Here is a 26,389-nt window from a genome sequence, read left to right as displayed (position 1 = left end):
AAGAAGGCCTGTGGCGTTTTACTGTATACTGCACACAAAACACTCGTCAGTAGAGTTCGAATTTGCTCACTTGTAATAAAATATAGATTTACATTATGTGCTGTATTTTTTCGTAGCATGCGCGGATAATAGGGAGTTTACTGTATGTATAATACTGTAATAATTAGGGGTGTGTGGGAATAGGTTTTTGTACTGCGGGAAATTTTCGGGAAAAATAAATTATTCCCGCGGGAAACGGGACGGGATCGGGAAAATTAAAAAAAAAAAAAATAATAAAATAATTAATTAATTCTAATATGAGAAGATGGCCATTTAAACATTTTTTTGCAAAGTTAGTTGTTTTTTTGCTGCTATTTCTTTTGTCTGCTTCACTTTCCCTTTTTTCAGCGGCGACTTCATATTTTTTAGCATCCTCAAATTATTTTTTTATAGAGGGATGTTTATTGAGATGTCATAGTAATCCAGACGTGCAACCATGTTCACATCTCAAAAAATTTTCACACAAGACACACTTTTCCAGGGATTTACTGTCTGTCAGACGTTCAAAATACTTCCAAACACTTTTAGGTTTACAAGTAACAAGCTTATCGGTTGCGACCTCCATTATTTGTAGGCTGCTAGTTTGTTTTAATATACAACGGCATCGAAAATAGGAACATATACTTTGCACAAGCCTTAATAACGTAACGTCAGCCGACAAAGCCCGCCAAACTAACCAGTAAACAACTATTTTTTTCCTCCCAAAGCAAAATCATAGATGTTTAGATACTCGTGAACAGGGGTGTAAAACTTCGTGATTTCATATTTTTCAAAGTGCCAATACAGTTCTCTACATCGCCACTGCTATCAAGTAATGAGAACGGTTACGCTTCGTTATGTAACGCAAGTCTAGTATTTCTTATATCTTTGGCGAAAAGGTTGGATGCGCATGTGTTTTGTTTGTGTCTAAGGAACCACAGTGGTTTTAGGTTAAATATTCAATGGTGATGGCAATAACGTTATATAACTGACTATTCACGTATCTTGCAAATTTGTACCCTTGAAGAAATATATTTATGAACGCATACAATATTTAAGGTACTCCATGTACGTATTTTATATTCCAATTAGATATGTGTAAACGATTATCATAATTCACTGCACACCACAGCTGTCGCTACGATCGGCATACGTTTAAAAGATGTTTTGCGTTTAAATATTACGGAAACCCTTCAAAAATGTACGAATCCATAAAAAATATTGTTGTAAAAACAGTTTGAATAGATAGAAAACATTTTCACATGATTAGTAAACATTTGTAAATTTTTAAACAATTTCCCGAAAAATTCGGGAGTAATAAAATTCCCGCCCGGCATTTCGGGAAGCCTATTTTCCCGACTTTATTCCCGAAACGTCGGGATCCCGCACACCCCTAGTAATAATACTGTCAAAAGACACTTTTTTTTATGGGCTTAGAAAAATTAAAAATAGTAAAAATGAAAAAATAAATTATTATTAGAGACCCGTGAATTTCGCGGATTCAATGACCTCCAGGATAGACTCCAATATCCTCTACACACTCAGGGAAATGCCAACTGTTCATTGGCTGTTGACTTGTGAGTCGTCTCGACTGGGTGGCCTGTGATTCGACACTTCTATGAGTGAAGGTCTCTAATTGGCCCTCAGTCCTCCAGATTAACAGAGAACCAATGGCAGAAGCAGCACTAAGGTATAATTATTTGAATTTTAGCATAACACGAAATGAATCCGCGAAATACACGGGTCTCTAATTATTATTGATGGTATAGGAAAAAATGTCAAGAGGCCCGGCGACAGGAGAAAAGGGCGCGAGGCGGACCGTACCTGCTGCAGCACGTGCGTGCCGGTAGACACGGACAGCACCATGAGCTGCTCCACGCCGGCCAGGAGGTCGCCCTCCCCCTTGTTGAGGGAGACGCTGGCCGGCTCCCGGCGCACCTCGAACCCCACCCGGGGGCTCAGCGCCGGGGACAGGAACTCCAGCCGGCCGGCCGCCGCCTGCAGCGACAGCTGGCCCAGCCGGTACCAGCCCTTGTCCCGCGCCTGCCGAACACCCCCCCCCCATCGCTCAACTCTTCACAACTGCTTGCAGACAAGGTCTCTCATCCGGCTACGACGGGACGGCCACGCCAAACTAGCAATCCTGCCCAGTTGTAGTTTTAACGAGTGACGGGTCAAATCCCAATTTTCTAAAATCCAAAATCTAAAATTTGAATCCCAAAGAGTGCTTCATATCGTGGGCGTACAAGGAAAACCCTATAATGAAATTATGACAAAAATTTATTTTTATATTCATATGGGTTTGTAAAATATTGTATAATATATACGGTACTGAAACATATTTAATCTAACATAATAATATACTTGTCATATAATATACTTGTCATGAAAACACATTAAACTGGACTTTGTCACATGAATAACTCATGGACTTGGTGGGTTTTTCTTGTACACCCACAATATATACCCCTCAAAACCAGTCCAGGTCTCAAGGGTCCAGAATAAAAAAAAATCTGTACAAGAAATGAAAAAATACTAACTATAGCGCTGAAACGTTTAATCCTTTGAATGTTTTAGTCGTGAACGCTATGCTGCCGCATCTGCCTGTAGGATTTGGCAGGTGTGTGACCTCTCCAACCAACCACAGCACAGCCTTCACGAAACCACAGCAGGACATAAATTTCTTGCCCCTTGCACCGAGACCTTTTTGACAGAGATTGCAAAAAAAAAACATGAAGTCAAGTGACATCACTTTTAACCAAATCACAAAAGTATATCGAAAATTTACCAGTCAATTCTGGTGCATGGCAACAATTCAATTAACTTCCCGGAGGCTTTTCCTCAAACTCTCTGAACTCTCTCATTCTTACGCAAAAGCCAACTATTTCACCAGCTTATTCATTCAAAGAAAGAACCATAGCCAAGAAAAAGTACAAAGGAAATTTACATTACCACTCATTTTTTTAACAAAGCACAACAAGCCACACTTAAACACGTGAAGGCACATAAACCTGTAAACGCACAAACAAATAGGTAAAAATAACACCTAGGGGCCTATTCACTATAAAGCAAAATAGATTGTCAGAAAACCTTAAAAAATAATGAAACAATGTAAATTATGATTACAAAACATAATGGCAAACACCGAAATACTTCTTGTAATAAAAAAAAACTGTTATTTCAATGATATGAGAAAACCTAACCAATGTACTGAACATGATGGGACTCCACAATAATTATGTAGTTAGTTAAATTATTCAACCATTGGGGAAGGTAGTAGCCTGGGTTGTTACAAGGTGGGAGCCAAAGCTCAGCGAGGTGTGGAGGGGAGGGAGGGAGGGAGGGAGGGAGGGAGGGAGGGAGGGAGGGAGAGAGGGAGAGAGGGAGAGAGGGAGAGAGGTAGAGAGGGAGAGAGGGAGAGGGAAGAGAGGAGATGGGAGAGGGGAGAGTGGAGAGGGGAGAGGGGAGAGTGAAGAGGGGAGAGTGAAGAGGGGAGAGGGGAGAGTGGAGAGAGGAGAGGGAAGAGAGGAGATGGGAGAGGGGAGAGTGGAGAGGGGAGAGGGGAGAGTGGAGAGGGGAGAGGGAACAGGGGAGAGTGAAGAGGGGAGAGGGGAGAGTGGAGAGGGTAGAGGGTAAAGGGAGAGGGTAAGGGGAGAGGGTAGAGGGGAGAGGGGAGAGGGGAGAGTGTAGAGGGGAGAGGGGAGAGGGGAGAGGGGAGAGGGGAGAGGGGAGAGGGAAGAGGGGAGAGTGAAGAGGGGAGAGGGGAGAGTGGAAGAGAGGAGAGGGAAGAGAGGAGATGGGAGAGGGGAGAGGGGAGAGGGGAGAGGGAAGAGGGTAAGGGGAGAGGGTAAGGGGAGAGGGTAAGGGGAGAGGGTAGAGGGGAGAGGGGAGAGTGTAGAGTGTAGAGTGTAGAGTGTAGAGTGTAGAGGGGAGAGGGGAGAGGGGAGAGGGGAGAGGGGAGAGGGGAGTAGGGAGATGGGAGAGGGGGAGAGGTAGGAGGGGAGATGGGAGGGGCGGAGGGTCGAAGCACGCACCTGGCAGGTCAGGAGGAAGGAGTTGGCGCCTGGCGCAAGCGTGACATCCTGAGCAGACAGGCAGTACGAGAAGTCCCCGCGCGCCGTGGCGGATGTCTTCCTGCTGCGCCCCTGGCTGTCCCTGCGCCTGCAACACAGCACCACGTCACCGCCGACACAAGCGTCACTCCACGCTGGGCTAGCGCCTGCTGGGTAAGACGATAACCTGTTCATTACTAATCCGCAGAGACCTGTAAAATTCGCGATTTCAAATCCCTAAAGGATAGACTCCGTGATCCTCTATGCACTCGTGCAAATCACATCCGCTGATTGGTTACCGACTCATAACACCTGTTTACTGGAATGATCGTGATTCGCTAAATCTTCTGTTAAACATTTTTCATCGGTCCAGAGTCCTTCAGATAAACTGTGGCCCAATCTCACTGAAGCAAAATAATGTCAAAAGTATTTGGACACTATCCTATCACGAAATTAATCCGCGAATTTTACAGGTCTCTACTAATCCGGTATGGCTGTGAACTATAATGTGCCGGATGTATATTTGCTTTTACTGCACCATCAATTCTTGTAATGCTAACGAAAAAGTCCGCTTTAAGATGGTATTTGTCATTGTCATTATAGTAGTATTGTAAATTTATAACAAATGCAATGTTGAAAATGGACACATCTTCTACCACGTATTGGTCTGGTGTGGCATCACATGGCGGAGAAATCAAGATAAATGTGTAATGCAAGTCCCTTCAGTGCTTTCAAACATCTGTACCGGACTTTTGATGCCTGAAAATCATTCTGAAAACATGCGTTGTAGCCATTTTCACTCTTCCAAAAATACAGTTTAAAAACTTAAGCATGAAAACAGAACTACTCATTCATATTCAGCATATTTTTTAATGCATTTTGAGAACAGATCCCACTCGAATCTCATGAGCAGTTCTGAAATTGTGTGGTTTCTTCTGAAACTCTGCACACCATATGTTGAGCCCAGGTAAGTAGCCCTCTTAAAGGTAAACCTCAGAAGGCCTGTGCGAAGCTACAACTAAACAAATCAATCACAGTTATTTTGAATTTTCAAATTGACTTTGCCAGGAAATTTGCTGTTCATTTCATTTGAAGCTTCGGTTTTGATGAAAAAATTTGCATCTTATGTGAAGGTTCACACTTGTTCCAAAGTTTTAAAATATGTACTGCTCAAATATGGTATTTTTGTGTTGTTAATGTTTCGCTTGAATAAAGTTTGTTGAAAAAAAAATCAAACCGTTGATTTCAACATTTTTTTATTAAATGATGTTATAAACAGGGCCCAATTGGTTAATCACTTAAACAGTTCAAACATGACATATATTATACTTTTTTTTTTACTTTGATGCTGTATTTTATAAAATAAGTGTATTACAGCTTCGTTGAAAATAATATTCTCAATTTGATTTGACTTTGCAAATAGTTTTAACCTTCGTAGGGACACGGAAATTTTGCGCATTCATTCAGTCGCAAGCTAGAATGCAAACCTTCACACTCTCGCACTGTGTTCGTGATTGGACCGCAGTTGTTCGAACACACCCCTCCGAGACCGTGAGCCGACGACGCCCAGCCAGGAGAGAAGTAGGCTGATCGGGTAGTGCCGATTAACAAGAGGATAAACATGCCCTCGCCGAGGAATCAACCAACGGGAAAGCGAACATGGGTCGAGCACACCCATTACCTTACATTCTACTCTGAAGCCGGACGAATCCGCGAAGTTTTCCGGGTCTCTGAACATTCGCTTCGCGTAAAGAGAAACGGTATTCGCACAGGCGGCCCGGGACTCGGGGCCGGGCGGGGCACGTACCGGAGGAACTGCTTGGGGTTGCGGGACACGATGCTGACACAGCTGAGGCTGCCGTCCTCCTTGTGGTCCAGGTGCTCCACCATGTGCAGGCACAGCTGCGCGGGGTTGGCAGGCCTGGCGTCCGCCGTGCTGAGCCTGCAACACACACACGCCACGTCAGCACGGGATGAACGAGCTAGCCACGGCTCGGTGTGTCTCCTTGACGTCAGGATCATTAGAAGGAGGTCTACAACCACTCGAAAATTTCAAATTTAGAACTGAATTATTTTATAATTAAATTAACATTTTTAATTAATTTGTTTTGTTGCATACGTTTCATTTCACCGTTTATTGTTTACGTGACAGACAACAAAAATATTTCCACTACCGAGAAAAAAGGTCTAAATAAATTGCAAGCTTGAAAAAGCGTAAGTTATTCAGGATTTTTCCGTACAACCGTAAAGTAGATAATTTTCCGTACAAATTACGGGTAAACCGTAAAAGTTCGCGGACGTGCAACAGATGTATCAAAAGAGACTCGTTCACAAAAAAAAATTTTATTAAAAGAATCTAACTATGAAACCAAGAATTTTTATCTATAAAATTTACAATTTGTTTTCTGCAACTTAATACGTACATATGATCATATACGTAACTTACAATCCGTGAATATGATTTATATACTTTTCTCTATTACATTTTACCCGTATTTTACATCAATTTATTCTTGCACTTCTGTGAAGTGTGAAAAACATTTTTTTTTACTGTATGTATGGATTTAATTATAAAAATACTTGATATTCATGATTAATTTGATTTTCGATAGAAATTAAAAAAAAAAAAAAAACAGGAAATAAAAATTGTGGAATGCAAACTAGCAGATCCAAGATGGCCGCCAAGGTACAAGTAGAGGTCAATGTCAAAGGTCAAGGTAATCCAAAATGGCAGCCGCGACAACACAATCCAAGATGGCGGTCGGCACCGAGTACCACAGCCAGAAGCCAGGGCCAAAAAGTACCTTCAGTCATAATATCATTAAGAAAAACCACATCTGCTTTATTAAAGAAGAATTGATCGAAGCTGAACTGCCAGCAATGACTCACTGACCTGTGGGCGCAGGCGGGGGCAGGGGCGGGGGCAGGGGCCGGGGAGGGCCTGCGGGGGTCGTGGGGCCGCGCCGAGGGCACCCCGGACCCCCCGGCCACCGGCGCCGGCAGCTCCTCCACGGAGAGGGCGACCCGGGGGCAGGGCAGGGGGCGCGGGAGCCGGCTGTCCAGGCACACTCGCACCGCGACCTCGCTGCCCTCCGTGATGGGGCGTGCCTCGCACACCTCCACGCCGGCCAGCGCGAAGGCATCGCTCAGTGCCGCCACCACGCCTCCCGCCTCTGCAACCACACACACAAACCACTCACCGACACCCCTGGCTTCAGGGAGCCACGCCACGATGGGCGGGGAAGCACGTGTGAGGGGGAGCAAGATGAACTCTCACCGATCTGAAACCCAAACTGGATTTAAAAAAAAAAAAACTGCCGTTACGGTGATTCATTCCAGCATTCTCCTCTCTACTTACCTGCCCTTTATATCAGGTGATTAAGTGAATCATCCTTTTTTATTTGAGTTTTGCATATTCAGATTTAATTAACAAATTACCAGCTGCTTTGAAATTTGTTTTCTCAATAATTATTCCAAAATCAGCAAAATATTTAAGCCAAAACGGTTTATTTTCTTCATGACCAAAAAATAAGTAATTTCAAATGGTTTCTTGTACTAAATCAGCAATAAAAACTGACACCATATATATTTATTTCCTTTCCATAAATACACACTTAGGATTAGTACAATAGAACTTTTATTTTAACCTCTCTAATTTACTATTTTCTGCATTTCACTTCACTTAGCTGTGGTGTCAAGCCACACATAATAATACAGCATCTCGCATATCGTCGCTTCAGAAATAACACTGCCTAAAGGACATTCTTTTTTTGAAAATAGTTTTTTTTTTTGTTCCTCCATGGAAACGTACACATTTGGAATCTTTTCACAATGTGTTTCACTGAAAATCCAACACAAGACGATGCTAAGGTCTTTTTTTTTTTTCAACACGGGCTATCATTCAGTTACAGCATGGCACATAAAGTTATAGAGCTCTCCTGAAATATTTGCTTTTTGTCACACTGGCGGTGCTGTTTCTTAAGCGACAATACATAAACCCTCTGTCTACACTTCCCTATATCGTAATCTGCTTTGCCCGTGTCTGACATGCAGAGAAAATGAAGGTTCCCCCGCACAGGCGACGTGGAAATGCAAGCGTACCAGGGGGCATCTGATCGAGCGCCTGCAGCATCTGGTCGAAGTAGGAGACGCGGGTGGCGTCGTCCAGCAGCTGGGAGCTGGCAATGGCCGCACACGTCTTCACCAACCTACGCCACGGACCAATCCACAACTGTACCTCACAAACACACGGACGAGCACGGTACACACTGCACCACACCTTCTCTGAACAGTTCTCAAACACCTGCATGGCTTCACGTTTCTGCTTCGCCTTTCTTTGAATTTACAATTTGCTATGTGATTTCACAAAAAGACTGTAATTTTCTGTAATTACCATCATACTTAAAGAGTACCCTTTAAAAATAATACATAGTAAATTGCTGTACCACATCTGACCAGCTTAAACAAATTTGTATTTCATAATATTTAACTAATAAATAATATTTAATATTACACGTGATTTAACTGATTCAATATATAAGAAATATTTCAATACATCCTTGAATTTGGAACGCTAATGCTATCATCTGAATGAGCGTATTTTCATATTTGGTCATTTGGAAAATTGTAATTTCCAAAAAGGGAAATTTCTAAACCTTTTCAGTGTCACATCCGTTTATACGTGAATTGTCGGATCAATTTTATCGGAATTACACACATTGTTCGTCTTTTCAGAGTTGATAACAGTTTTGTTTCAATTCGTATCGTCTTTTCGAAGATCGTGGGTAACGATAGTTTGGATCAAAACTTAGTGCCCCATTTGACATTATTTAACTGATTTTTTCTAATTTTATGGCTGGAAGTACATATATGAGTCTTTTCAGTTAAACTGAATTCAGTACTGGCAACTCGGGTGCATTCTATAGAAACCCTTGACGATAAGAGGTTTCAGTAGTCTGTATAAACAGTTGTATTGGTATGGCGACGCGTGACGGGAAACAGTACCTGGGAGCGTCGCCGGGCCCCCGGCAGCAGCGGGCCAGTGCCAGCCGCGCGGGCGGCACCAGCCGCGCCCAGCCCTCGTCCTGGAAGGCCTGCAGGGAGTCCTGCAGAAGGGCGGCCGCCTTGTGGCCGTGGCCCAGGAGTAGGTGGAAGCGGGCCAGCTCTCGGCCCACCGCCCGCGCGCTCCGCAGCCGCCCCACGTGCTTGTACGTGCCCATCGCCAGCTCCGCCGTCTCCTGCCGGGGGCACGCCACCACTCCGCATCACACTCCCGTTCGCCTTCCCTCGGCTTTCACAGCGCTCTTTCCGTTTAGCCGCGGGATTAGGTGGCGCCAGGGGCACAACAACAGGGATGGGGGGGGCAAGGGTATTTTGCCCCCCCCCCCCCCTCTGAAACCTTGAAGCGGGGGCAAACGGGGGGCAAAGAAAGTGCTGTGTAATCAATTTTTAGATAATAAAACTGCCTAAATGGCACCATTTCCACCTTGATATACAAATTTTCCCGGATACCCCCCCCCCTTTAATAGGGGGGATCGATGATTCTTTATAAATAGGTATATTGCCCCCCCCCCCCCCCCCCACCCCTTTGGAAATTTAGTTGTTGCGCCCCTGGGTGGCGCGGTAACCCTCGAAACAAACAAAAAAAAAAAGTAACAAATCAACATAATAATGCTCTCGAAAAATGTTTATTTACACCAGAAGTAGGTTTAAAAAAATTAATTATTCTTACAAGATGAACATATGTATGTGCGCACGTAGTTACATAGGTAGTTATAAAGTTTACTCTCGCACGAGATAATCCGTCCGCAGTCCTTGGTGTTTCGAGATAAAAACACCTCTTCTTCTCTTGAGACTGAAGTTTTTTCAAAACCATTTTGTCATAATGTGATGGATGTATCATCTTGTTCCTCCAGATATTGAATGAGCCCTTCAATGTGTTTAAGAGCTGCCTCTTGGCTCATTTTCTTCTTCGTCTTATGCTCTTCTTCTTCACTCTCCTCCAAAACCATACCTGATGCTCTACCTATGATTTGTTCATCATTAAGATGTTCAAAGCCTGGGTCATTGGCATCGCAATTAATCCACTAAACAATGTTTTCTTCAGCGATATCACTTCATCCAGAAATGGATTTGGCTAAATCACAAGCAGAAACTTCCTCTTCCTCTACAGGCTCTAACAAAGTATTTTCCACATTTGGTAAAATTTTCCTCCAGGACTTATGTATATTGCTTAATTGACTTCCAAGAAGTGTTTATGTCATATATGCTGTCAATCGTGTAATTTACCAGAACCCTGACGATCATTCCCCTCTTCAATCCTTTTTTTCATTGAAGCCATATGCATTGGTTGGATAAGAGGCAAAAAACTGAAGAAAAAATTTAAAATTCTCCAATCTTTTACAACTTTAAATGCTCTATGACTTGAGAAACTAACTTTTTTTTTCAAACCACTCCTTAAATATTTGTTGGTTCATCAAGCTTTTCTTTTGGTTGAAGTAGTGATCTGGTAGGTTTTTTTTTTTTAAATCACACCAGTTTTAGTTTTGTGAGATCCTTTTTGCATTGCTGCACGTCATAGGCGTACCCAGGGGGGGTGTTTTGGGGGTTCAAACCCCCCCCGAAATAGGCAAGAAAATTATGAACACTCATGTCATTCGAGCTCAATTTCTAAACACAGAGCAACGAGAGAATAAACGTCACCAAGCAGCCCAATTGGTAAGTAAATGTAAACAAATTTGAATTGCAGTGGTTGGTTCATGATAGGTCATTCTAAACTCTCAAATCGCGGTGATTGGTCTATGGAATAATCAGTTCAACTCTACTTTGATTATGTTTTACATTTGCTTAGTAGAATTGGGTATTGAGTAACAGTGGTGATTGCGACCTAATTTCATAAAGATCTCTATAAAACTATTAAAACGTGGGGGTGGGGGACGTTTTTTGGTCGTTTTGTCAAGTCAGGTACTTTCATTTAAATAATGTACATCTGTACGTATAACACGAAGAAAAAAGTTTGATTATCGCAAGGTGCGTAATTTTAAACGACTGTTACAAACATTGAAAAGCTGAAATGTAAATTTCTCGCCTCAGATGTAAGGGACCTCGTTGAGTGCAACGTGGTGTGAAGTTGTGTTTGAGTCAGTAGCTTAATGGCCTCAACTCATCCCTCCTTGTGGGTACGCCACTGCCGCACCTCGAATGGAAAAAAAAATCAAAGCAATGCTCGTTGCCATGGAGACGCAGAAGGAATAAACAATGCAAAATCCCGCTGTCCCACTGTTCCCCGGGCTTAACCACCATTGGGAGTTGATTTTCGGAAAACGTCATCCTGCATAACATGAGGAACATTACTGTCAAGTTCGTCTATATAAAATTAAAAAAGGGCAATTTTTGATATTTAAAGTACCCGTAAAATTTCATCGGTGATGAGGACTGCACTAACAGTGAATTAGTTGTTGCCATAGAGACGAATGAAGCATCAACAAAGCAACAGCCGTTGCCATGGTGATTTTCTACCAAAAACTGAAATTTAGATATTTTACACCCCCAAAACTCCCTTTGGAAGCTGATTTTCGGAAAATCATATCTTAGTGAGCGTCTACATACATCACAAAATGAGTAGCTAACTATGCTAAGTTTCAATTGGTTGAAAGATTTCAAGTCAATCGTAATGAGTCAGTCAGTGGTATTTCGCACAAATATATTTTTTAATTCAAATAATTTTACATAAAATAATAATTAAATCTATACAGAAATATACCTCGAATTGAAAAAAAAAATCAATCTAAGCGATGCCCGTTGCCATGAAGACGCAGAAGGCATAAACATTGCAAAATCCCGTTGTCATGGAGCTGGAGTACCCACTGTTGCCAGTGCTTAACCACCCTAGGGAGCTGATTTTCGTAAAACGCTGTCATTAATCAAAATAAAATGTAGCCTATATATAAAGTTGGACAAAGTTACAAATATTTGTGCGAAATTTCATTAAAATCAAGGCAGTAGTTTCGGAAATTAGCTCAGTCAAACATCGTGACACGAGATTTTTATATATAAAGATTTAATTCTGTTTTGCTACACTTGAATTGTAAAGCCTGAATTACAACAGCCCGTCGCATCCGTCCGTCATCCGTTCGTCCGTCAGCTGCCAAGCGATATACAACTTCACTTCACTTCACTGCTTGAATTTTGGCCTTGAGCTGTATCCGTTTAGCCAGAAATATCAATTTCATTATTCTTTTTCATAATCTTTTATCGCAAGTGTATATTTTGGAATAAGTCTTAATTTTACTCCCATGCCTTACCCGGGACTCGAACCCAGAACCTCTCCCACCATAAGCCGGTGTGCATCCGACTACGCTACGGAGGTCAGCTGGCGATTTACAACACTCCGCTCGTCCGTCATAATATTTCTCCATGTCAATGCTGACAACTGTTGAGAAAACTTAACAATTTGGGGGAAAAATTATCATATGTAATTATATTACTTAAACGATTATGTAAAGTAAGTAGGCTACTTAAAACTCATTAAACTCAGAGTGTTTTTTTTCGGTACCTAACGTATGTATTTTCACATTTCCAGAGTTACCATACGTAATTATAATACTTCCGTGACTTAGACCATTTTTGTTTCAAAAATGAGCTTTCGAAATGTGTCTAAACGTAAGCTAAGAAATGATTTTGGAATCAGCTAAACAATTAAACAAACTTTAATACATTTTAATATAATATTTTATATGCAAACACCTAGAAGACATTAGGAGGTTATAGCCTCATCCGTTCACCCGTCAAAAGTATAAAGTTACCAAGCTTTAGACGGACGAGTGGATGACATTTTTCAGTCCATCTTATTGGGTGCAGGTCACGTAATTGATAGGCGGATGACGGATGGACGGGCTATTGTAATTCCGGCCTTAGTTACTAACACCCTTACAATCAAATTATACAGCAATTATTATATTGTCATGCCGTCAACTTATTAGGAATAAGTTTGTAAAGTGCGTACGTAAATTCGTTAAGTTAACTAATTATTTATATATTTTTTATATTTATATATCTTTTTGGGGGGTTTTGTAGGTATTTTAATATTGTAATGTGAACTTACTTAAGTTAATTGAAAGAAAAATTACGTACAAATTACATATCAACAATAGCCCAGGTTAAAAAATGAAATTTGAGACTATTCTATTTATTTACTCAAGAAATAATTAATTTTTGGTGTTTATGCAGTTTTTCTTTAAAATCTGGAAGAACACCCCCCGAAAAGAATTCCTGGGTACGCCTATGCTGCACGTCATTACTAAAAATATTTTAAATTCATAAATAATGTGACGTTAATTTAAAACCATACTTTGGTACTGAACAAAAATTACGTGGCACTACAACTCCAATATAATTCCTAGTGACTATGGTCAGTGGCGTAGCCAGGATTTGTGTATGGGGGGTGTTAAGAAGCATGGCTACCCCGTATTGAAGCAGGGGGGTCGGGGGGTACTCCCCCGGGGAAAATTTGGATGTAAAATAGTGCTATTTTAGCAGTTTTCGGTACTTAAATTCAAATATTGTAATTGTAAAAATTTTATTAATTTCAATATGAAATTTGTTTGAGTGATGAATAAGAAATTAATTAAAGATTTGGTGCTAAGGATGGGGGGGGGTTAACCCCTAAAACCCCTCCCCCCTGGCTTCGCCCCTGACTATGGTAACAAGTAGTATCAATGGAGCGAGGTTCGACGGTGGCTCACCAGGTAGTGCTTGTTGAAGGCGGCGGCGGAGGACAGGGCCTCCTTGAGGACGTCGGTGGGCGAGGGGCGGGGGCCGTCCCCGCGCGGGTCGCCCATGCCGGCCGACAGCAGCACCACGGTGTGCAGCTGCTGGCTGGAGGGGCTGAGCCCCGGGAGCAGCCCGCACAGCTGGCCCAGCTCCTCCAGCTGCGACCCAACTCAGTCGTGACAGTCTACTAGTTCGCAAATATTTTATAAGTATTTTGCATACATACTTAAAGAGTTTATGGATTGTCATATGATGAATTTTTGTTTGAAGCAACATAAATATGTACTTTCTTTGAATTATTTGCATATATTTTTTAAAACAATAAATGTTAGTTATTGCTTTTTTTTCTAGTGTTTTGATAATACACTAATTTTAATGTGCTTATTAAATTAAATACAGTTTTAATAATACAATTTACTTATAGAAAAATGTCATTAGTTATTCCGTTATTCCAGCATGCCAATGATAGTAAGTGTATTTTTGTGTGAATACAGCACATGTCATTTGAGTAAAATCGATTTTTACGTTGGAAATTACTTTTCCCTTTTAAGAAGTTTTCCCTGTTAAGAAGTTTTAAGCATCCAGTCCCTTGAAAAACTTCTTAACAGGGTTTTACTGTATGTGTTTTTTATTCAATCACTTTCAATTCTTTTAGCACAAGAAAATTTTCGAACCCCCAAATAGATGATTCTATACAAGATAAAAAAAAAAGAATACTATTTTCAATCAGGTTAAAAAATAATTAAATTTCTAATATACGTAGTTACATATTTGAGATGCAGAATAATCAAATTGAAGGTAAAAATTGTTTACAAATTGGTATAAATTAAGAGGTAGGGTTTAATTTTTCCCTCTCCCCCCCCCCCCCCCCCGGGTTGTGCCACGAAATGTAGACGTTCGTCCTGTCACTCCATCGGCGTCGGAACGATGATGGACCACGGCCAGCGCGCGGAGGGTCCCCTCACCTTCTCGCGGGCGTAGGCCCAGAGGGGCGCCGTGTGCCGCGCGCACGCCTCCAGCTCGGCCTCGCGCGCGGCGGAGCAGCCCTGCAGCACCTCGAGGCAGCACAGGAACACCCAGCAGGCGAGCGCGCCCGGCGGGGCGGCTATCTCCAGGATGCCCAGCTCCTTCACGCAGTTGTGCAGGAACGGCAGGCAGCGCTGAGCCATCTGTCAGGGTCAAAACATGAGATTTCCGTGCTATTGTTTTAATTTTTTTTATAAATTATCCTTCTTCATAAAAATAATGTATTATTCAACATATTCAACACATGCATGCACACGGACCAGAGACAACATCTGCGGTTCTACTGATGTGACAACACGTCTCATAAATCGATGAACGCCGGCTCCACGCAACGAAAAAGGCATGACTCGTCACGTTCCGCCCGAGCCGAACGTGCCAAGAACCGGCCAACCACCGTGCGAGAAAATCTTCTATAATATCAAACAGGTTAAGGTATGCAATTTTTCATCAATGTTTTCTTTATGACGCTATCACGTAAAATTATCGTCCGCAAACCGACTTTACAGACAAACCCCCCCCCCCCCCTTTTTTTTTTAGATCAATATTGTTCTTTAAACGGGGGAATTCGGTTTTGTTTTTATTTTCATACTTTGTTTTAAGTAACAAAAAGACTGCATTATTTAACAAATACGTAACTAAAATATTTCTTAATACATATTTCACCAAAATAGTTTCATTCTGAGCAACGCATCAAACACTAATATAACTAGTAATAAGCATGTCTAAAACAAAACTAATATCCTAAATAAAAATAAAAATAAATAGGAAACGTTTTGTGTGTGTGAAAGATAAATTACAACTAATGAATTTACCTTAATACTATATACATTTTTTTTTTTTTTTTTTTGTAATTTAAGATAAGTTTTGTTAAACCGTTCTTTGATTTTTCATGGTTTTAGTTGCATTTAGGTAATTTAAATGGTGTATTAAATTGCATTTACGTGTTACACGTTGTTTTAACATACGTACTTGGCAGGGTTATTTAGGTTTCATCACGATTCATCATATAGCAATCTTGTACCTAATGCGTACACACGACTAAATGAATGAATGACTGACTGATCGAGAAACCATAACCGGCACCGGGACTCGCGGACCGGGAAGGGGAGGGGGAGGGGGGCTGACCTCGTGAGGACGGTTCAGCATCTGCAGCAGGGAGCACTGGCGCGAGAACAAGTAGGCGCGGAACTGCAGCAGCGAGGCGCGGCTCTCCCCCAGCAGCAGCCGCTGGGTCTGGTCGACTGCGCGGTCCAGCACGAGGCCCGGCCAGCTGTCCAGGGGGCTCTGGAAGGAGCCCAGCCAGCCCGGCACCTCTGCGCACACACGCACGCACGCACACGCGTGAACGCACACGGCAACGCGGCTCACGGGCCGGCCAGAATAGTTGGCCAGCTCCATTTATCACCTAGTTACAAACAAACTCTCATTTGCGTGTAAAAGACACCTCGAGAGAATTCCTCGGAAGGAACTGGCCAGGACGACATCGCAGCGCACAGACGAACGCAGTTTCAACCGTCTCGTCGCCGTCAGCCCGCTGTGATGTTGTTCTAATTCCTTCCGCTGAATTCTCTTTGCTGCCCTCTTGTATTTATGTCAGCCAATGGCCGTTTTTGTGTTGTTTTCTGTGTGTTTGTGCATTCATATTTCTTTGTCTGTCCTTCCAAGTTTTCGCTATGACGTACAGTGCAAATTAGCAAATGTTCAAAACAAGGATTGAAATCATGGGGAAAAAGAAATTTTTAACTTAATATAGGCATAATAACTTGTTATATGGGTAACTTCTTAAGAGGGTGTTCCAGTAGTTTCATGTGCAGATAAATAGGGTAGTGAATAGAAAAAACGATGATGTTTTTGTGTTCAATGTTTCCGCATGCACAAATGAAGGTGCGAATATTAGATTTTTGATGTGAAGTGAATATCAAATCGAACGTTTAAAATATTTGCGATATCGAAACAAATTGTGGATCTTGTTCTCAGTGAAGCTGTATTATACTACTTATTTTACAAAATAAAAGATTAAAGTAAAAAAAAATTAATTAATTGTTTAATGTTTGAACTGATTATTGGGCCCAACATACAGCATTCCATAAAAATTATGAAATAACCATGCATAATATAAATTCTGAGCATTCATAAAAGAAAATGGAGTGTGCCTTCTTTTGATATTTTTTAAGTAACACACAAAACATGAACATAAAAAAAATATTTAAAAATATTTCCATGAGCAAATCTTAGGCTTCCAATGTTTCAAAGTGAAGCTTCACATGAGACGCGAAGCTTTGCATCAAAACCGAAGCTTCAAATAAAAATTTAAATAGCAAATTTTCCTGGCCGAGTCAAATCGAATGTAAAAAAAGAGATTGGATTGATTCGCTTAGTCGAAGCTTTGCACGGGCCTATCAATGCGAGGGTGTTGTACACCACATGAGTTGTCTCAACTTAGAAGCCAAGAAACAGTTGGTTGCTCTAGCCACAGCGGCTCACGGCAGAGTTGAGACATGGGCGTCGCAAGGATATATTTTTTTTGGGGGGGGGGACTTCAATTGATTTAGTTGTTTGAGGAATATCCATCCCCTGGGAAAAAAAGAGGGGGGTCCGGGGGTCCTCCCCCGGGAAAATTTGGGGCTATAGTTGGTTGCAACAAATAATTTATTTTTCATAAAAAATATTTTCAGAGAACAAATTTGTAAAAACACAGTTAACATATCTGATATCTGCTGGTGCTATATCCACACAAAATCATTAATTTAAACAAAAGGAGAAACTAAAAAACTAAATATATTATTGGAGACGAAATTGAAGACTTTTATTATTGGGGGGGACGTGTCCCCCTTGTCCCCCCCCCTCGGTTGCGACACCCATGGTTGAGACACACCCCGGCAGAGACCGCAGGGGGAGCGTGCGAGCTCACCTCCGACGTTGTAGTTGAGGACGAACTGCGTGAAGAGGGCGTCCAGCTCATCGTACTGCACCAGGGCCTCGTCGTACACTCCCAGCATCTCCAGTACGAATGCCAGCTCCTCCTGCGACAGACATCACAGCTGCCACCCGCACTTTCCAGTGGGCTTCCGCGAATCCTGCTTTCCTATCCCAACTGAATTTCAGATGTAATATCAAATTATTCAGGAATACTGAATGTTTTTTTTCAAATCCAATACAAAACATAAAGTGAAATTTATTTCTTTAAAAACTTTGCACGAGTCCAAGAAAATTTTGATGCAAAATACATACGGTAAAATAAAACCGTAGATTGTGTAAAATGCAAGAAAAGAATGAAATCTGGCATTGCTTTTTTTTCTTAAACCAGTAACATTACAAGTTTTAAAAATGTTCTGCTTATTCAACTGCATAATATATATATACATAAAAACTCAGTATTTTTAATTGTAAACAAGATAACGTGTTCTGATGGCAAAACGTATGTCATATTGCAAAAAATAAAAATTTCTCACCATATCTGCTTAGCTTTATGAATAGTTTATTTATTTATTTTTTAATTTAATTTTTTTAAGCAACAATTAAATAAAAATTTTACAAAGATTTCCAGATACAAGCAGGGATATTTTTCAAATGTCAGCATATCATCGAAAGTATTCATGCAAACTGGTACAAACAGGTTCTAAGATGAGAAAGACAATGCATAGCATTTCAAAATGAAATGTACAGATTTTATAAATTGAAGCAATGCACAGTTTAATAAACAGTTATCAAAAAAAAAAAAAAAAAAAAAAAACAATTTTTTTTTTCACATTCCAGCAGACTTAAACATGTTTTTAACAGTTCTGGTGACAAAAAAAAAGAGGTTAAATTTTTAAACTGAAAAAAAAAATGTTTTCTACCAGCTGCTGTGTGATATTCTGTGAAATAAACACCCCTTCTAAATGTCACGACACCACTTGTCAACATTCAAGCTGAATTAAATTTTAGGAAGCCGTTATGCCCTTCAGAAATGTTACAAGCAGAGCACCGAGGAAGCAGAGGGTGCAAGAAAGCAGTGTGACGCAAGACAGCAGTAGTTGCCGAAGTGTAAAAGAAAAGGGGAGCGTGGAGCATGGTGTGAACTCAGGACGAGGATGATGGCACTCCACCACACAGAACCACCATTTGAGACACAGCTACACCCAGAAAAGACTGACCGTGGTTCCATTACTGTTGCCTATTGTCCAACCAGCTCCGGCAAAACCCAAGTTACAAGCATGACAACGATCATGAGCAGAGTGTTCAAACTCACTGGTAAGCCGTCGAGTTTTCATAGGAGTGCCGCAAGATTTCGGTAAATACAAAAATAATATATATATATATATATATGTACTTCAAACGATTTTTTACATAATTTTTATTGAATACTACAGTGATATAAATATTGGTTTTATCATAAAGATTTTACAAATTTAAAAATAAAAATTATAAAAATAACATTTTTTTTTTAATTTTTGTTCGCCAATTTCAATAATTTACGGTTGGGAATGCTGGATCCGAAATAAGACTGGGCAGCCCTGGTCGCGAGGGAAGGAGCCACGAGCCACCAGACGGGGCCGGCGGCAGTGTCGCCAAACCTGCAGCAGGAAGTAGTGGCAGAAGTTCCAGCCCGGCTCGTTGCGCCGCTCGCGCTGGTCGCGGATGAACTCCTCGAACTTGAGCAGCGTGCGGTTGTACGCGGCGAGCGTCAGCACGCACACGCGCGTCAGCAGGCCGCGCCACGACTCCGCGGAGCGGGACTCCGACCGCACCGGGTTGATCACCGACAGGCACCTGCAACGACCGACAACCTCGATCACCATCGACCATCGACCACCCAACCACACACCCCTTACACTCCTCTCTAAACACTGCGAAACCCAAACTTTTACAAGACCCCACAAAATGATTTCCCAAAAAAAATTGTAAATAAATCATTAGAAAATATATAACCAAAAGGTTTGTAAATTAAAATTAGCTTCTGCACTTTTTTCAAGTTTTGACTGTTATGCCAATCACCATTTGCATTTAATTTTGGCAAATGACATCCCTAGCAAATACACATGCACATTATAACTACCAAAATAGCCTCTTCAGTAGATGACGCACTGATCTTGTGAAATCACATTACGTACGCTTTACCAGAATCATTTTATTCATCTCACACTTTTTTCAAAATGAAGTTTATAACAGTTCATAAATATTTTCACTACCATACCATGAAATATCAAAGTACATCAACGAATGGAGTAATAAACAAAATTATTTCATGCCAATAGAAACACAGTTTTGTGAAGAGAAAACATATTGAGGATTCAGCATCATGTAAACAATCATCTCTAATCAGTACTGCACTGTAGTCCCACATTAATGTTGGAAAACAAGCCTCGAGTTAACAATCAGTATATAACTGTAAGGCATTATAATTTTTTTTAAATTTGTACATATATGGTGCACCTGCAATTATCTGTAGGATTTTAAACGTGCCCCTACTTCAGAAAGTTTGAGCTGGTCCGGAGTTACAAATGTCGAAGGTAACAGCAGGCAAAGAGGGTGTTTTCCCCCCATCTCCTGTAGGCACTTCCTTAAACATGTAGTGAAAGGTTTTTGTTTTGATGGTCTTGGTACATTAATTTTGGACAGCAGAGTTGAGAACTATTTATTTGTGCCATATTTACATCCAAACCATACGAGACACATTGGACTCAATAACACAGCTAACCTCTTTTAAAATAATATTCTTACTACCTGATAATAATTAAAGTGACGTTAGAATAATATTTTTTAAGCAAGATCACGTATTTTCATTTTGCAGTTATTCTGAGTTTTTTTTGTCTATTTATTTTTAATTTATTGTGTCCAGCACCAGGGGCGGAACAACAGGAGGGGGGCGGGGGGGGGGGGGGGGAAGGGTATTTTGCCCCCCCTCTGAAACCTTGAAGTGGGGGCAAACGGGGGCAAATAAAGTGCTGTGTAATCAATTTTAAGATAATAAAACTGCTTAAATAGCACAATTTTCCACCTTGAAATACAAATTTTCCCGGGGGATGACCCCCGGACCCCCCGCTTCAATAGGGGGGATTGATGATTCTTTATAAAAAGGTATATTGCCCCCCCCCCCCCCCCCCCCCCCCTTTTGGAAATTTAGTTGTTGCGCCCCTGGCTAGCACTTGCGTGGCACGGTACTGGGAAACAAGGCCGACCGGTCGGAACACACCTGTCCGCGTGCTTGGAGGCGAAGTCGCTGCGGACCTTGTCGAGCACGGTGGTGCGCGGCAGCAGCTTGTTGCCCTTGCGCAGGTCGTACGTCTCCACGATGACGACGAGCCAGTCCGGGACGCCGTGCTGGCTGAGGGCGCGCAGCCACGTCTCTATCTCGTCCCGCACGCTGCTCTTGTACACCTCCACGTCCTGCCGTGAACAACATGCGCGAACTACACCACCTGTATTTTTAACGCGATCCATCAGCTAGCTAGTAAAGTCTCTCATCCGGACGTGGGGGGTGATCGCTGGCACGCCGAATAGAACAACCCTCCACGCGCCACCCCTTCTCCTAGGCCCCGCTATCAACCGGGAATTAATTCATTACGGCGTGCATCACCCCGCTACCTCTCCCCTCAAACATTCACGCACGGCCACCCGCGCCAGACCAAACGAGATCGTTTCGCCGGATCAGCCCAGATGCGATCACCCCCCCCCCCTCCCCCCCCCCGCGGACCATCAACAGCACTTCGGGGAGGGAGGGGAAACAACACAATTCCACCCCCACCCCTTCTCCAGATTTTTTCAGTTATTTCTTAATGAGTGAAAAATTCAACTGGGAGACCTACCAAGTGAATCTACAGCTTGTTATTATTTGTTTTCATGTCATTACAGCGATCATCTTTGCGGTAAAAATGAGAGCCTTATCCGTACAAATTACATCCCAAATATTTTATTTTTGGGTTCTGCTCTAATTATACAGAGTGGGTGCTCTTCTGAGAAAAAAAAAATTAGTTTAAAGTTCTGAAAGTCCATTTGATGATTCCGTTACATGGCATTGAAATATTTATTTCAAGTAGTTTACTGTTTTCAACAGTTGGTTAGGTTCGCTACATTAAAAATACTGTAAAATCAACTGAACTGTTGATTAGGTTAGGTTAATTAGGCTACCTTTAAAACACTGTAAAAACATTTAAATAGTTGGTTTAAGTTAGCAAAATTAAAACAATTGATGTCATTATTCAAAGCATGTATAAATCAAAAATACCAATTTCAGAACTTTTAAATTTATCTGAAGTGCATCTACTCTACAAAATTACCCAAATATGTGGATCTCTGGTATCCTAAACATGAGCAGAGTGAGAGCAGAGAGCACACTCATCTACCTGCTGTGTTTGCTAGTTGTAAACAAGACCCTGACTCTACAATTATCTCCAATTCTGGATCCTAAGAAACTGCTGACTCTGAACTGGGCCTGATTTCATGAACAAGATAGAACAAAAGGTCCAATAAAAAATATGAACTTACCACACATTCAGTCCAGAATATATGGAATATTGGCTGATGTGTCAACTGCCAACTGCCTCCTTTAGGCAGAATGTCTTTACTGAAAGGAATGAATGTCGCTTTCGTGCTGACAGATTTGACAGCTCGTCCATAAGACCGCTTCCACTCCACAGTTTCCTTGGGTAAACCTTCGACAAGCAAGGTTTCCAAGGTCCGAAACAGAACTGCATCTCCTGCATCTAATAACAAGGGAAAAGGAACACAAATAATGCTTTTTTAGGATTGCTTGATTGTTTTACTGGCCTATTTAACATGTATAACGTGTTTACATCTTGTCCAAGATTAATAAAAACAATACAGTAGGTCACAATATCTCAAACAGATAATATAGTATACAGAACTATATTCAATACTAAGAGACATGAATATTTAACATTATGAAAAATCTTAAATACAGTTATCAAAACAGTGACCCTGTATTAGTGACAAAAAAAAATCATCCAATAAACAAACCTCTGTTTTTACTTACATGTTATAATTGGCTTGCAAGCCATATTAAGAGGTGCATTAAGCTCCAACGCAACATTTCCGTTCATCTCAGACTCGGTACCAAGTAAAAGCATTTCTCTGAAAATCGTGTCATTTTACAGTTGCATCAGTAAATGAACCTACATTCCACAGCTAACCTACTACTATACGTCATTACACTATCAACTAATTAAATGTATTCTACTGACAACAAATTATCACTAAACTATATATTTATTTATAGTTTTTCTTTGCTTCTGTCCCTACTTCACATTACTATTACTTGAAACATGACAATTGATGCCAATTCAACACCACCTGCTCAAAACATTTCTTGTCGACTGTCTTTTAGCGTTGCTCAGTTGTTTAGGAGCATTTGTTGTTATTGTAAGTACCACAGACTAAAGATAATATAGAACTATGAATAACATTGGCGAATGAACAGTTCTATAATTTAGATTGTTTAAAATGGTTCACTATGAAGATTGCATGTTTAAAAAGTCAGAATCAGTTGAAAGAAGTATTTGATTAAATTTTCCGTACAAACAAACCTACGACTCTAAAGTATCGTCTATTTTGTAACCTATAGAATTTATGAAATACAAAACCAATAATTAATGTCTAGTGTTTTCTGACAGTATTATTATGTATTTTTGCTGCAACCATGGTAAAACTCGGTGGTAAACTTTCCCCTCCTGAAGTACTTTACATTCTTGAGCATCACACCCTATTCCAATACATTCCATTCCCTTATCGCTCTCAACACCACAGAATTCCTTTCATTTTTCTGACCTTCGCTCTTAAAGACCTTTCTAGAGTTCTCCCTCCTACTTCTAGACATCCCTATCGCAACTAGAGGTGGGTTGTTACACCAATTTTCGGTATCTGTTCTAACCTGATACTGATACAGTAATGTACCTAGTTACAAGTATCTGATACTTTTGTATCAGAGCAGTAGCGGTTCCAGGAAGCGACAAGGTATCAGCATTCTCGTTACAGGGTACACATCCTCCGTGCCGTCATCACCAGCGTAAAAAGGTATCGGTGTCTCTGATACATTATTTATCACGGCCGGTAATTCTCTACCTCTGTTACTCTCATGCCCACCTGATACAGCCAGTATCAATCAGTTCAACATTCACTGCAATTCGTCCTGGCCGTGTATTAATTACCACCATGTACTGACGCCGTCCCCGCTACCTCTGACTATTTAGACGTGATTTTTGCTCGGGTTCGTGATCTCAGGGAAGGTCCGGCCTTGTGGCTAGAGGTAGGGGTTAACGCAGTGGGGCCCCCCGAGCTGTTATGGCCACTCGGGACGCCTGAAGAATAACACAAAGTTTCTGGAAGATAGTTGGTGAATTTAATACAGCACAGCCCAATACATGGTACTGCCCGTTCTGGCCGTAACGGTTTGCCCGACGCGACTAGTCACACGCGCAGCTCACTTCCTCAATGGCGGCTCACGATTTTAATGCGCATGAGGGGCGGACTTGTACACGTGATGCGATAGTTACAAAAATACACTCTGACATGGCGCACAATATCTTGACGAACAATACACTTCACTATTACCTAACACTTAATAAACTGGGCTAGTGGCACGTAGGCCCGTGTCTACAGCGACTCTACGTGATACCTAGATGTGTCCCAGGGACTGAATCGTTATTATGTTTTGCGGCACAATGCCGTACAACGGTGATACATAAACCCTAACGTGACAGATAACACTTTGACGAGCAACTATTTCACTATTACATAACACTTAATAAACTGGGCTAGTGGCACGTAGGCCCGTGTCTCCGGCGACTCTACGTGATGTCTAGATGTGTCCCAGGGACTGAATCGTTATTATGTTCGACGGCACGCGTCGCCTGCTGGCTGCCCCGTGCAGGCCAAAACTAAGTAGCCTGTAGGCTAAGTTGGGGCGTGAAGCGCCGACGTAAATTCACGTAAACTTCCCACAGTACTTACGTATGACGTAGAACACTCATTTTGGAGCACTGATTTAATTAAGTTAAATACGTCATGGTAAATTGAGGCCGACCGCGGAACTGTACGTAAAAGTTTGAAAATATATTACACTATTGAAAACTACATGTCGGTGAAAGCAAAGGTTGATGGTTCCTCGTTGCGCGCAGGCTGCCGGCCTGGTTGAGCTCTCGAAGGACACTCCGGTGTCACCGCGCGCGACCCCCCTCCCCCGCCAGCCCTCCTGCGGAAATGTGTGAATTTCGCGGGAAACTGAACCGGCCAGGTTCGAGACAAAACGCACAGTGCGACATAATTTTGACATGACTGAATTATTAATTAATGAAAAATAATGTTTAATAAAGCCCTGTGGAAAAATACAATTAAAATAATTTGTTGTAGTGCGGCAGAAGGATATGCCACACCCGGCCGGATCCTTCCGCCGGCGCAGCACTCGTTGCATGGCGTTCGCCTCGTCGCACGCACTACCCTTTGCTGCGCGCACGGGCGCGTTCGGTGCACACGCTTTTGCGAGATGTTGATTAGGCATAGCGGTCTATGCGACAGAGGAGCATTGGCGGTCGGCGTCAGTACATTATTGCGGGCTGTCATGCTTTGTAGTTAGTATCTTTATAGTGAAATAAGGAATGGATAAGTGCAGGAAAAAGACTTCATTTGTGTGGAATTATTTTACGGAAAATAATGAGTTTGCTAATTGTAATTTGTGTAAACAAAAACTGAGTTATAAATCATCATCGACTAATCTGAAGAAACATTTGAAACGTAAACATTGATATAGTATGCTCACTAATGTACGTATGTGTTTTTTTTATTTTTTATTTTTGATAAAATCGTAATCTTTTAATGTATGTAAACACTAGTAACTAATTGTTTTCGGGAAAAAAAAGTCCATATGTTGATTTCATCTGTTATAAGTGTCAACTGAGAATTTATTTGCATTTTCATAGCTGTTAGGTGCACAAATATAAATATTATATCTTGTATTAATGTACTTTTTAATATTAAAATTTCATTAGTTTTATTATTGAACGAGACTGTGCACGCACTGCGCACTGAGCGTACTTTGATGTGGGGCAATAACCAAACGACTCGTAACAATTTCGCTTTGCGCCTCTCCTTCAACGCCTTCCCCTGCGCTTCCTCCCCTACATTATTTCCCTTCTTTATCCCTTATTCGTTGTTCCTGCTCCCTCCCCTTTCACAAACTCCGCCCAAGTGACCGTCATCTGTGATCGGGTTCTGCGCACAATGGCTGTGGTGTTGTTCCAGGCGAATTCTGAACTGATACTAAAGTACTTGATACTTTTCAAGTGTACTCGTTTGCCGTTCCTGATACAGGCGCGTATCAGTGTCAAAGTATATGGTTGATACTTTTCTACCCACCTCTAATCGCAACCGATCTTCCCAGCTCTCCCCACCCTCCCTCCTAAAAAACAATAGATACATCCTAACTAAACTCTCCGTCTGCCTTCTGCACTTTATGCTCTCCAACTCCATTTCCTTCATCAGATCTTTTTGGCAATTAAAACTCTCTCCTCCATGTTCCCTTCACCTCC

At 41.6% G+C, this 26,389-nt stretch overlaps 1 protein-coding gene across 1 annotated transcript in view; it reads right to left on the bottom strand.

The window, feature by feature from the left end:
* Positions 1 to 23,242, bottom strand: part of LOC134537500 (trafficking protein particle complex subunit 10) — a 41,127-nt gene extending 17,885 nt beyond the window's left edge. Inside the window, exons 1-14 of the mRNA XM_063377997.1 lie at positions 22,843 to 23,242; positions 22,335 to 22,552; positions 21,043 to 21,236; positions 19,424 to 19,619; positions 17,779 to 17,890; positions 15,993 to 16,180; positions 14,807 to 15,010; positions 13,814 to 13,999; positions 9,075 to 9,307; positions 8,172 to 8,278; positions 6,964 to 7,243; positions 5,878 to 6,012; positions 4,053 to 4,179; positions 1,843 to 2,061 (exon numbers count right to left, since the gene is read on the bottom strand). Coding sequence (XP_063234067.1) covers positions 1,843 to 2,061; positions 4,053 to 4,179; positions 5,878 to 6,012; positions 6,964 to 7,243; positions 8,172 to 8,278; positions 9,075 to 9,307; positions 13,814 to 13,999; positions 14,807 to 15,010; positions 15,993 to 16,180; positions 17,779 to 17,890; positions 19,424 to 19,619; positions 21,043 to 21,236; positions 22,335 to 22,552; positions 22,843 to 22,936 — 2,493 coding nt within the window. The 5' untranslated portion in view covers positions 22,937 to 23,242. The remainder of the gene's footprint in view (positions 1 to 1,842; positions 2,062 to 4,052; positions 4,180 to 5,877; positions 6,013 to 6,963; positions 7,244 to 8,171; positions 8,279 to 9,074; positions 9,308 to 13,813; positions 14,000 to 14,806; positions 15,011 to 15,992; positions 16,181 to 17,778; positions 17,891 to 19,423; positions 19,620 to 21,042; positions 21,237 to 22,334; positions 22,553 to 22,842) is intronic.
* Between the last annotated feature and the right edge of the window lie 3,147 nt (positions 23,243 to 26,389).

Source organism: Bacillus rossius, chromosome 12 (genome assembly GCF_032445375.1).
Source record: "Bacillus rossius redtenbacheri isolate Brsri chromosome 12, Brsri_v3, whole genome shotgun sequence".
Classification (NCBI taxonomy): Eukaryota; Metazoa; Arthropoda; class Insecta; order Phasmatodea; family Bacillidae; genus Bacillus; species Bacillus rossius.
This window is presented reverse-complemented; position numbering and strand designations above follow the sequence as displayed.